Raw genomic sequence first — 12315 nt, forward strand, 5'->3', positions numbered from 1 at the left:
AAAGGCACTTCAATTAAAATCAAACAGTAGTCTCTCTTCAATAGATGGCAACTGCCACTTGTTTGGTATCTAGCCTCTTTCACTTATTATTACTTCCCTATTGTGCCATTCATCATGCTATTCTTATTTCTGTCTTATCTGTATCCTTTACTAGAGCTATTTGTTGTTTACTCAATTGTTATTAATGCACATTATGAATATCTTTGCAGTTTAATTTCATTAATTTCTAATTTTTTGCCCTATTCATATTTTATATGCTTTGAAAAATTATAAATTAAACAATTTTTTGAACTTTTATTTTATATTTGAAAATTCTATTTAATATAATTAATGTTTTTATCATACAGAAGTTCTCTATTAAAAGTATTCTTGAATTCTGACTAATCAATCGATATCACTTTGACGTCATACGTACTTTTCGTTTGTTATTATTAACCGAGCCGTATTTCTAATAATATCATTATTAAATTTATCATAAATGTGCACTTTTAATTTCATAAGAAAAATTACACTAATTTATATTAGTCCTATTCAGTTCTATCACTTCTACAGGATAAAATAGCGAAGCACTTTATTTTTGATTTCTTATTACAAAAATATCTAAATTGGGATACTTTTAATTTGCACTTGTTAAATAAAGTTTTCTTCAGAAATTCAGAAAGTTCCCTTTTCATTTAATTTTTGTAACAGTAAACATCAAAATATCATGATAGTTAACCCTTTGATGGATTGTTGGCGATAGGTACGTTGTTGGATTGTTGGGGTAGGCCCCACCCCACTTTAGAAAAACGCGTCTAAAAAGCTGGGAGTATGCTCAATTTTTATGAAATTTATTTTATTGAATAGTTCAAAAAATTCGGTACATGATGGTATCAAAGTATTTCCAATTTTAATAATTTTAAAGCCTTTTATTGGCAAAAAATGCGACAAAATTTTGGTTAAAAAATCGTCTTTTTTTAGTTTTTTTCTTCGCGTGTACTTAATTTTGTAAAATTCGTGAAACAATTACGTTATTGAATAGAGCACGTTATTCTGCACATTTTGATACCAATCTCAGGTCTATAGTCGTTTTTTTTGGTTCCGAAAAAACTTCGTTTATCTAAGCCCTTTCTATACTTTTAACATAAACATATGGAAAAGTGTTGAGCAGGAAATCGATATTCCACATTTTTTTTGATTTTAGTTTCTATAATTTATTTATTTTTATGTATTTTGATTAAAATTTCATTATTTGAAATAAATTTTAGGTCTCTTCTAGCTGAAAAATTCAACAAAATTGACGTAATAAATCTGTTGATCTTCTATTATTGGGAAGTGCTAGGATTAACATCACAATGCTCACAGTAGCTGCGCAGATGTTCATTGCAGCATGTCTTTCTACACTTTATGCAGCTAGATCTTACTTTTTTGTCACGTTTTCTTCCACAAAAGACGCATCTTCTATAGATGTGTTTTTCTTTTTTGCTTGCTTCTGACCGCTCGGCTGACGCCATTGATTCAATCGCTTTCCTTACTGTGTAAGGAAGGGATTGCGGGGGACTGGCAGCACGTTTCTGAAGAACGATATCCACTAAGTTTTTGCCACACTCTATCAAAAATAGTCTTCTACGCTGCGATTTTCGGGCGTTCCAATCTGGATTTTTACATGTCCAAATAACATATGCTGCTAGACCTGCGCAATCTAAAGTATTGAACCATAGAACCATTGGCCACCGCCGGGTGCGTCCCTTGCATGTGTATACCCGTACAAGCTGGTCTAGGGTATCCACACCGGACTTTGTTTCATTATAAAACAGCACGATATCTGCTTTTCTTTCTTGATCTTCATTTACTGCATCATCATGGTGCATGGTCGACAACAGCAAGACGCATTTCTTTCGCTTCAGGATGTAGCTCACAAAAGTGAGCTGTCCATCGAAGCAAAATAATGACGAACCCACTTCTCGTCCCATGGCTTCTGCTAATTCTGATGGCACTTCTGTTTTATTCATCCGTAATGTTCCCACAATCATCGTTTTTTTAGCTAACGGATCTTCCACTGCATTCTGCTTCCATACTGCAATGAACATCTGCGCAGCTACTGTGAGCATTGTGATGTTAATCCTAACACTTCCAAATAAAGGGAGATCAACAGATTTATTACGTCAATTTTGTTGAATTTTTCAGATAGGAGAGACCAAAAATTTATTTCAAATAATGAAATTTTAATCAAAATACATAAAAATAAATAAATTATAGATACTGAAATCAAAAAAAATGTGGAATATCGATTTCCTGCTCAACACTTTTCCATATGTTTATGTTAAAAGTATAGAAAGGGCTTAGATAAACGAAGTTTTTTCGGAACCAAAAAAAACGACTATAGACCTGAGATTGGTATCAAAATGTGCAGAATAACGTGCTCTATTCAATAACGTAATTGTTTCACGAATTTTACAAAATTAAGTACACGCGAAGAAAAAAACTAAAAAAAGACGATTTTTTAACCAAAATTTTGTCGCATTTTTTGCCAATAAAAGGCTTTAAAATTATTAAAATTGGAAATACTTTGATACCATCATGTACCGAATTTTTCGAACTATCCGATAAAATAAATTTCATAAAAATTGAACATACTCCCAGCTTTTTAGACGTGTTTTTCTAAAGTGGGGTGGGGCCTACCCCAACAATCCAACAACGTACCTATCGCCAAAAATCCATCAAAGGGTTAATAGACTATATGGAAAAGCATGAAACTAAAATATGGTTCTAGTTGAACTGTTCATGATGAAATATATTTTGTTAAATCTCACGTACATTGGTAAACTTTATTTCCGTTTTATTCAACTAAAGTTTTCAGACATGAAATGAGTTCTGTCATCACCCTTGTACGTTCATGCGCAATTTTCTACATTCTGACCAATTCGATTGAAATGATCGAAAATTGTAGCATCATCAATGCAAACCGCCATTGCTGGCTCTTTTGTTTGGCTTTTCTAAAAAACATATAGTTCTACAATTGCTTTTCAATTATTACAAATTTACATGGTAAGGTTTGTCAATAACACAAAATTTGTTTCCCGGTTCACTAATTAACCACTGAGAGACATCACTTTCAACAGAACTTGCTTGATTATCAACAGCAATGGGGCTTGTTACTAATTTTATATTTCTGTCCAAAATTCGACAATCACTTTTCAATGTTTTATCTCTTTTTGTCCAAACTTTGATGCTTGTCTTTAATTTCTTTACAAGTACTCTTCGGTAAATCTCTGTAATTGGTTCTTTTTAAAGTTACATTAAATTCAGAGCAAATTGCAATAAAAGATGTGCTATTTATTCATTCAAATGCATATGATGAGATTATTTTAAGAAAGCATGCCTTGCAATAGCGAAAATGCATTCTGTTCAATGCGTTAATTGTCATACCGCATTTCAAAATCATTCTATATTTCTGTGAAAAAAATTCTGCATTTTACCTTCACCGTATAATGTGTTTCTTTGAACGAAATTATTATTATGACTATAATTTTAGCAAACTCTTTTCTGTTTGCCGCATATACTATTACTGTAAAATACAAAACAAATTATAAAAGCAGATTTATTTTAACAGAGCAAAATTCTGCCAGATGTTTGTTCTGGAAATTTCGCAGTAACGCATGTGACTTACCATATTTTGATTTTTCACTTTTACTGTATATTGTCATTTTTAATCCTTGAGCAGCTGCTGTAGAAATTTGCTGTGTCACGGTTAACGGTGGCGTTAATCTTGATTCGCCATCAACCAATTTTTTCAGATTTGGTCGAGCTGGATCATCTGGTACACCATTGTGATATATCAACGGAGTTGCAATTCTCAAGGCCATTGCTAGAAATTTCATGCATTTTATTATATTTAATTATTATTCAAATATATTTGCTTCAAATTCTTTTTTTGCATGAAATGTGAAGCATCTTCCGAATAGTTCTGCGTAAATGTAATCTTTTTCATGCAAATAAATTTACCAATTGCATCAATTTCGCTTTCTTTAATTGTCAAACAGATAAACAAATGTCCTTTCTGAATTTCTGCAGGTGGAAATACATATCCTGTTAGCGCTTTCGGGAATCCTGGTATTGTGTGAACAATCCATGAAGCTTCATCTGCAACTCCCGGATTCATCATTAAAACACCTATGTAGAATAATAATTATAGGATTTGTTATTTTCTGTTTTAACGTTTGTTGTTGTTACCTTTGCTGTTTGATTTTGTTTTTACTTTCAGAACATCCGGTGGGATATTGTTGTAGGCAATAAATCTGTTATCTTGATTTGCCGCAATGACATGTTCAAGTGGTTTAAAAACTGCATGATTATTAGCCTGGGTAAGATCCGGAGTATTTTGCCATGCAATGGGAGCACGTCCTGCAATTAATGCCTTTCCTATATTTTGAGCTGGAGCTTTGTATACAACAGCCCTATATAGAATAAGTGATGAGTTGGTGAATTCTTTTGTTAATCGTTTCATAATTTTTATTTTTTTATAATTAGTAAATGTTATTTGTGAAACTTAATGCAGCAAATGTTTTGTTTATTAAGAAGATGTAAAATTAACTTTTCAGAAGAACATTTCAACTATTGCTCAAGACACGGTCCCCTTTTACCTAACTGAGCAAAATTGTTTCACCAACACAAAAATGTATTTGATATTTGCTGCTACTGCACGCTAATCAGTTCAGTAAGGTAATAGAGCTGCTGTTTATTTGCTGGATATTTTTACCTGGATTTACATGTAAAACAAATAAATTAATTAAAAATCTACTATTTCTTTTCTTTACTGTATGTATATCTATTTTACAAATTTTTTATTTTCTAAATATGTACTTCCATAAATGAAAAATTGTTTGCTAAAAACAACTTTTTTGTTTAAAATTTGCAACAGTATGCACGTCAAGGATGATGACATACTAATTCGTGCGTGTGCAAATTCAGGTATTCTTGATCATGAATCCACATGTAGGTGATCATTTGAATTTAGTAATCCTGCTGAACTGCTCTATTTCTTTATTTCAGTCAAATTAAATATAATTTGAAATTTAGAAATAAAACACTCTTCTGATGTGGTATGCCGATGTGGCATTGGTGATTTAATTTTGTAACACTGCACATCGATTTTCTTTTGAGATTATTATCCTATGAAGTGGTATGTTCTGTCATTTTCATAATGCACTATTTCTAAATTTTAAACATGCCTAAGCATATTATTATCTTTAATTATGTTATCTTAAACATTGTTATCTCAAATAATCTTTGCGTTGTAGAAAGATGTGAACCGATTTTTTAACGAAGTTACAAATGAAATAATAAAACAAATTTATGTATATTTAAAGATATGGCAAGTAACATCAAATAATTTACATATGCAGGCATATTCAGACTAATTCGCAAATTTATTACGAAATGTTGCAGCCTTAATTCCTAATCATTCAGTGAAAATCCAAAATCATTTTCTATTAAAATAAAATATTCACAATGATTTGAAATTCTTGGGGAAATAATGGAGTTGATTACATCTTAGAATTATAATGATAACATTACAAATGTTTAGTGTCCTGCCATAGCTCCTATAGTTATTCATAATGTTATAAAAAATTCATTGCATCCACTTGAATGCACCAGCAACGTATTTTATTATTTATCAATAAAATACATTTCAGTGAAATTTTGAAAGTGAATAGAGAGGCGGAGGAGACGATACGCATATTCTGCATTAACGTTTAGGGCAAACAGGAAGTTAAAAAATAACAATCTCTTACCAGTCTGCTTCCGCATTACCATTTGCATTATAACATTTTGATGTAGCTACTGAATATTTAGGAAAAGAGAAGCACAAAACAAAAATCCATCCAATATGCATAATAAAGTATTGTTTGTCAGCAAGCATCGTGACATTCGTTAATGTTTGTCAACCTATTAAATCATTCAACAGCTGCTCTTGTTGTTGTAAATTTTCTGAGATTATTCAAATAAATATTGCTTGTAGTCTTCAAAATAAATATTTATCCGCCAAATTGTAAATAAAATTTTTTAGCATTTGATAATTTAATTACCTTTTTTGCTTGAGTGTATTTATTTGAATTGAGCTGATTTTATCTCTGTTGGACCCATTTTTCAAACATTGTTTCATATGAACTGTTAGAAATATTCTTTTTATTTGCAGAATATGTTGGTTTAAGGCCTTGTCCGGTCCGGTCCCACTTGCCACTTATTGGTTGTTGACCGCGCTATTTTATTGGGCTGTTAGGTCGTTATCTTATTGGTTGTCCTTGTCTAATATTATTTAATACAGAATTGGCATAATTTTTATGAGAAATTCTATATTACTGACAAACATGAAACCGATGAATAGTAATATTTTCATTACATGAAAAACTAGGTGGGGGGTAGAACCGATTTCCCCAACGACTCCGCCTACTTTTTCGCAGTAAAATTTCATTGGTTGCTGCTTTAACGCGCGCCTCTAATTTTCATTTGTTGTCACTCCTCTGCATTTTATTTGTCAATTTTTATTTTATTCTATTTGTCAAATTTTATTTCATTCTATTTGTCAATTTCTAACAATTTTGTCAATTTTATTTCTAACCTTTTGACTGTTTTATAATAATTCTGTTGTTCTCAGATTGAGGAAAGTAAGATAGTGAAATTTCAATGAAAAAATAAAAAAAGTATACAATACAATACAGACTGGAGCAAAATGGCGTTTTTTATATTGTGTCAATGTAAATATCACCTATGGAAGAATTTGGCGGTATTTTTGTTTCCATATTCATTGCAATGTTCTGAATTTTACATATAGTTAAATGCGTAGGTCATGGTTTTATTTATTTGAGAAGACATTAATCAGACTATTTTTACATAGCGCTTTCCTATGTACCGCCTGGCAGAAGTGGAAGCAGCAGCCCTGTACCCGCGTATTCGGGAAGTAGCCCTTAATCGCGGGCATCAGGGCTGTTTCAAAATCACAAATTATTGTTTGTGGATTGAGATTGACCCTGAGGACTGCCGCTTTGTTTATTAAAGCTTGGAAAATAAACCCGTATGTTCCAATATCTTTACCCGTACATAAACAGTAGACTGCTGGCAGCAGCTTACCCGCCACAAAGGCATGGAAGGTAAGCAGTTGTTGATACCATTGTGGTACAACCTTGAAAGTACCATCCATGCCCCAGGTTTGCATGGTTGCCAGCAGTCTAATGTTGGAACCCGTCGCAATTACCAGTATATGTTTCGATTCACTTCAAACAAATTTTTAATAGCAAGGAACACATTCAGTATGTTCAGCACATACTTTTGAACACCCCCAACATTTCCTCCGTTTACCGGTATATTTTAATTTGTACACCCTGCCTTCATACACAAGGGACATACCGCCGCAACAATTTGCACAAGAAGATCTAGTTCAACTCACCACGGCGGTCAACTCACCGTGAATATCTGTGTCTGTGGCATAGCTTAAAATCGTAGGTTCACTAGCTGATCATCTTTCTACTGCATTATTTATATTATTATATATTATTGCATTATATATTTCTTCATTCAGGGGCGTTGTACGTCTAATTTATGAAGGGGGTGGGCGGATATAGTATCCAGAAGGTTTATCATGCACATGTATTATAATACATGGCAGTCTGACGAGGAACAAAATAATGCCGTTTTTTCATTTATACAAAACTGGAATCTCAATCACGTGATATCAAAAACATGCAAATTATAATTTTAATTGCATCTCAAATGAACGACACGTTTCGATTCCATTTGAAACTGGACTTGTCTATTATGCGGCCAATATCAATGGAAAAATCAGAATGAATGTACATTAGTGTAAGTGTGTTCAGTCGTTCTTCTGTCTTGGCAGTCCGGAAAATGTTTTTTAGATTATTCAGTGCAGAAAACCTTCGTTCTACGCTGGCTGAAGCGATTGGGAGAGTGGTGAAAATCTGTAGTAGTACAGACACGTTCGGGTAATAAGCTTTTGGGCACAATGCTAAGGCATAAATAAATAAATCTTATTACGAGTTTTGTTTGTTTGACTTTGAAAAATGTATCTGACGGATCAGGCTAACCAAGCGGCGAGTTGATCCATTCCGGTCACAAGATGTAGATCAAAGATATCAGCAATGACGAAAGCAACGAACAGAACAAAGAAATAAAATTTTCTTCTAGCGAAGCAAATGAACAGCAAAGGAAAGAACAAAGAGACAATGAATAAGCATGCTTATCTGGTGTCATCAGCCAATGACCGGGTGGTCAGGAATTTTTACAATGCTACGGATGCTTTGTCAAATCAAGTCATTTTCTGACCCATGCAGTGAACCCCTGCTAGTGTGCAATTGCAGCGCAATATTATTTCAACTAACAATGGCAGCAAAAGCATGGCGGCAAATGAAAAACAAATTTATCCTTTATGCCTGCCGACGAAATAATTAGCAATGATAATATCATATACAGGGCTTATACGGGGTTAGAGCAAAGGCGGATAATGCACATCTGTCATAGAGAAAACCTAAACAGGGTTTTAATGAACTGTTTTTTCTTGCTCATACAGGGTTATATAATTAGTGATGAACCGCGTTCTCTCCATTTAACCCCTTATCTGCTCTCTGTACTTGACGTTTCTCTGATTTGTCTCATTTCATGGCTGAAAATTTGCATTTGGTTTTAAATGAAAGAGGTAATTGCAATTTAATACATGAAGGAAGAGTTTACAATTTGAAGCATATGAACATGCAAGATAAACTGTGGGTTTGCCGTCGGGTAATTAATATTTTATCTAATATCTCATTTCTGTTCATTCATTTCAAGTTCATCATGCAGGTTAAAAAAGGATGCCGGGGTTCAATCTTCACGAACTTGGATGTGGACGCTGTCTTGGACTGTAATCCTCATGCAGATGACTGCACCCCTGATAAAGATATCTTGTATAAAATGGAGAAGAAAAATTCTCTGAAACGACGGGCAGCGGAGGAATTGAAGACCATTCCGCAGATTTATCACGAAGAAGCAAGCAGTGCATCTGCTGATTTGGAAACTGCTGGTCAGTTTCCAACATATAAAAGTGTTAAAACTGCGATGTACAGAAAGCGGGCAAAAAAATTTCCAAGACTTCCGCCAACTCGCCAGCAGCTGGAGATTCCACTCCACTGGCAAATGACGAAGTCTGATCGTCGTTTTTTATTGTACAATAATGTATATAATTCAATTTTAATATTTTGCACAGAAGAAAATTTATCTATTTTATCTGAACATTCTGTCTGGTCCATGGATGGAACTTTCCAAATAGTTCCAGAATGGTACCAGCAGATGTTCACGATACATGTTTTTATTGCGGGTAAATTAGTGCCACTTGTTTACTGTTTAACCGTCCGTAAAGATCTCTCCACGTATCGTGAAATATTCGATAATTTAATTTTAAAGGCGGCAGCGTTGGGGGTGGTCTTACAGCCACAAACAGTAATTTGCGATTTTGAGTCCGCCCTGATCCCTGCATTGCAGGGAACATTTCCGGGGGTCAACATACAAGGCTGTTATTTCCATTTCTGCCAAGCAGTTATGCGGAAGGTGACGGAGCTTGGGATGCGAACCAGCTACATCCATGAAGCGGAAACGAAGAAAAAAGTCAAAATGTTGTTGGCAACGGCTTTTTTGCTGCCTCATGATGTACCTGTTGCCGTGGAACTGCTTGGCAGAGATGCTACGGGTTCAATAGCAGCCTTGTTCAATTACTTCCGAGTGGAATGGATGCCCCCTGACAGACTGCTGATGTGCAATGTATATAATGTGAATATTCGTACGAACAATGATTTGGAAGGCTGGCATTTCAAAATGAACCGACTTGCGGGGAAGCGACACCTCGGCTTTTATGAACTGCTCCAGTTGCTGATTGATGAGCAGGGTTCAACGGAAACGTTGATTCAACAAGTGACATCAGGTCGCGTTACCGCCAGTGATTTACAGATAAAAAATAAGAAATATGAAGAACTGCAGCAACGCATAACAGCGTTGACTGCAGAATACGATGGCGGTACGCGTACACTGGAGCAGTTTTTAAGAGCTGTGGCATACCTAGTACCTGAGGCGGAGAATTACTGAGTGCCAGCCTTTCCTGTACAACTTCATTGTTTATTTTTATTTAATCTTGTACAGTTTTTTTCCTTTTCTATTGTATGATGCTTTGCTTTATTACATTGCTCGTTTGTATTGTATTACATTATGTTATATTGTTGTTTTGTATTATACTATGTTATACTTTGTACTGCTGAATAAAGCGGTATAAGTACGATAGATCAGGAGATTTCGTGATATGTAAAAATAGTTTGATTAATGTCTTCTCAAATAAATAAAACCGTGACCTAAGCATTTAACTATATGTAAAATTCAGAACATTGCAATGAATATGGAAACAAAAATACCGCCAAATTCTTCCATAGGTGATATTTACATTGATACAATATAAAAAACCCATTTTGCCCCAGTCTGTAATGTATAGTATACTTTCTTATTTTTCATTGAAATTTCATTATCTTACTTTCCTCAATCTGAGAACAACGTAATTATTATAAAACAGTCAAAAGGTTAGAAATAAAATTGACAAAATTGTTAGAAATTGACAAATAGAATAAAATAAAATTTGACAAATAGAATGAAAATTGACAAATAAAATGAAATAAAATTTGACAAATAGAATGAAATAATATTTGACAAATAAAATCCAGAGGAGTGACAACAAATGAAATTTAGAGGCGCGCGTCAGAGCAGCAACCAATGAAATTTTACTGCAAAAAAGTAGGCGGAGTCATTGGGGGAAATCAGTACCAGACCCAGGCAAATAATTATTTATAAAATTCTGTAAAGCAGTTACTGTTGCTACTTAGGCATTGGTAAATACTGCATTTTTTGCACAGGCACGTCGCTAATTTAGAACACAGTCTGCATTTTCTTCGCGTTTATGTGATTTCTGGCCAATGGCTAGTTTGATCCTTTGCTGCTTCTCTTGAGAGGTCAGTTGGTCGTCTTCCCAATCGTCTTGACGTCATGGGTGCCGTTGGAGAAGACGCACGAGAATGGCTTCTGGAAATTCACGAGACACAAGGTCTGACTAACTTGGCAAGTGAAGCTTAGTAGGTCCAATGTGCCTGTGCATGTTCCAAGCATCAACTTTCTGTCCCTCTTATACAGTTGCCATGCATTTGTCATGGCAGTGCTAATGATCCAAAAGAAAATGCGACGGGTCCATTTTCGATTTCTGTGTTTGATGCGGTATAGAGCAGCAAGCATGTTGTTCAGGTCTATGCCACCCATTATCATTTTGTAATTTTTTTAAATGTTTGGGATTTCAACGTTTAAATATTGACAGGTGCATGAGGCAGCAACTACCAAATTACAGCAACTACTAGACGTGTAGTGAGGACGCGGTCTCAGTAATAAATATGAGCGATGGCGCAAAACTTTTAGAAATGTTATTGATTCCATCTGACGATAATTCATTAGACATCTTAAATGATTTTTCTCAGAAACGTAATACAGGGTTGGGCAAGCAATTCTGAGTACGATGAGGGTAGTAAACATGATGCACAGTTTCCGTTAAAGCCCAGTGTATCAAAATTGATACAGGTATACTAAGGAACTCTACTCAGCAAAACAAAAACTTCAGAGGCTGCTGTTAATTTTTACATCATCTACACATCAGCACCTACTCGCAAAAAAATTATTATCCTTAAATTCTGCTCAGTTCTCAATTTATACATCAAAATGCAAATTCACGTTTTTTCGTCTCACCAACCTGTACAGTAGGGCGCATTATAAAAAATCTACTAAAATGAGAAAAAAATGACAATAAAATATTGTTAAGACAAATGTCAAAAATACAAAAACACAAGCATGGCTAACAAAAACGATTCAGTAAATAGCTATGGGGCATAAAACATTATGTACCAAAATTGATACAGTGGGGCTGAAAGGGTTGAAGAGGAACCAGTATAATACCAAAAAACATGATTTGATCAGTATGATCTACAAGAAAAACGTTGATTCGTGATGCGAACGTTCATGTAGATTGAGTTGAAGCTACTTCAATTATCACGCAGTGTATTGAACGATTTTGCCCGCACCTGAATTCAGAATTTCAGATTCGATGTCTGACCTTTAGAAGAACCTCTCGATAGATTATTCTACCTGATAAAGCAACTTCTATGCGTTACGTAATGTCTTCTCTTCTGCTACTGCTAGCAGTTCGACGAATCTTTCTTTAGGATTCTTCTTACAGAACAGTGTGAATCATTTGATTTCATTGACTTTAAT

At 34.4% G+C, this 12315-nt stretch overlaps 5 protein-coding genes across 5 annotated transcripts; 1 reads left to right on the plus strand and 4 right to left on the minus strand.

Moving 5' to 3' along the window:
• Window positions 1-1304: 1304 nt before the first annotated feature.
• Tsp_11334 (conserved hypothetical protein) lies at window positions 1305-2090 on the minus strand. Its single transcript, XM_003370001.1, has one exon. It carries the CDS (start codon window positions 2088-2090, stop codon window positions 1305-1307), a length of 786 nt encoding a protein of 261 aa, XP_003370049.1.
• A 783-nt stretch (window positions 2091-2873) lies between these two features.
• Tsp_11335 (deoxyribonuclease II superfamily) lies at window positions 2874-5902 on the minus strand. Its single transcript, XM_003370002.1, has 6 exons — window positions 5775-5902; window positions 4213-4436; window positions 3985-4152; window positions 3650-3847; window positions 3025-3251; window positions 2874-2975 (listed from the first exon to the last, which is right to left on the minus strand). The coding sequence occupies exons 1-6, from the start codon at window positions 5900-5902 to the stop codon at window positions 2874-2876; spliced, it is 1047 nt and encodes a 348-aa protein (XP_003370050.1).
• Window positions 5903-6722: 820 nt separating this feature from the next.
• Tsp_11336 (conserved hypothetical protein) lies at window positions 6723-7195 on the minus strand. The gene is made up of 2 exons (XM_003370003.1): window positions 6893-7195; window positions 6723-6797 (listed from the first exon to the last, which is right to left on the minus strand). Exons 1-2 carry the CDS (start codon window positions 7193-7195, stop codon window positions 6723-6725), a joined length of 378 nt encoding a protein of 125 aa, XP_003370051.1.
• A 1457-nt stretch (window positions 7196-8652) lies between these two features.
• Window positions 8653-10107, plus strand: Tsp_11337 (conserved hypothetical protein). The gene is made up of 2 exons (XM_003370004.1): window positions 8653-8772; window positions 8833-10107. The coding sequence occupies exons 1-2, from the start codon at window positions 8653-8655 to the stop codon at window positions 10105-10107; spliced, it is 1395 nt and encodes a 464-aa protein (XP_003370052.1).
• Window positions 10108-10961: 854 nt separating this feature from the next.
• Window positions 10962-11316, minus strand: Tsp_11338 (hypothetical protein). Its single transcript, XM_003370005.1, is given in 2 exon segments — window positions 10962-11085; window positions 11105-11316. The coding sequence occupies 2 exon segments, from the start codon at window positions 11314-11316 to the stop codon at window positions 10962-10964; spliced, it is 336 nt and encodes a 111-aa protein (XP_003370053.1).
• Between the last annotated feature and the right edge of the window lie 999 nt (window positions 11317-12315).

The sequence above is a fragment of the Trichinella spiralis genome, assembly GCF_000181795.1.
Source record: "Trichinella spiralis strain ISS 195 chromosome Unknown Scfld1356, whole genome shotgun sequence".
Taxonomy (NCBI): Eukaryota; Metazoa; Nematoda; class Enoplea; order Trichinellida; family Trichinellidae; genus Trichinella; species Trichinella spiralis.

Coding starts and splice junctions, on each gene's coding strand:
- Tsp_11337 (XM_003370004.1), top strand. CDS start 8,653: ATGGCTGAAAATTTGCATTTGGTTTTAAATGAAAGAGGTAATTGCAAT. Junction 8,773..8,832: donor AACTGTGGGTTTGCCGTCGG/GTAATTAATATT, acceptor TTCATCATGCAG/GTTAAAAAAGGATGCCGGGG.
- Tsp_11338 (XM_003370005.1), bottom strand. CDS start 11,316: ATGGGTGGCATAGACCTGAACAACATGCTTGCTGCTCTATACCGCATC.
- Tsp_11335 (XM_003370002.1), bottom strand. CDS start 5,902: ATGCTTGCTGACAAACAATACTTTATTATGCATATTGGATGGATTTTT. Junction 4,437..5,774: donor GGTAATGCGGAAGCAGACTG/GTAAGAGATTGT, acceptor TATTCTATATAG/GGCTGTTGTATACAAAGCTC. Junction 4,153..4,212: donor AACAAAATCAAACAGCAAAG/GTAACAACAACA, acceptor TATTCTACATAG/GTGTTTTAATGATGAATCCG.
- Tsp_11336 (XM_003370003.1), bottom strand. CDS start 7,195: ATGCAAACCTGGGGCATGGATGGTACTTTCAAGGTTGTACCACAATGG. Junction 6,798..6,892: donor GCTTCCACTTCTGCCAGGCG/GTACATAGGAAA, acceptor TGTAAAATTCAG/AACATTGCAATGAATATGGA.
- Tsp_11334 (XM_003370001.1), bottom strand. CDS start 2,090: ATGCTCACAGTAGCTGCGCAGATGTTCATTGCAGTATGGAAGCAGAAT.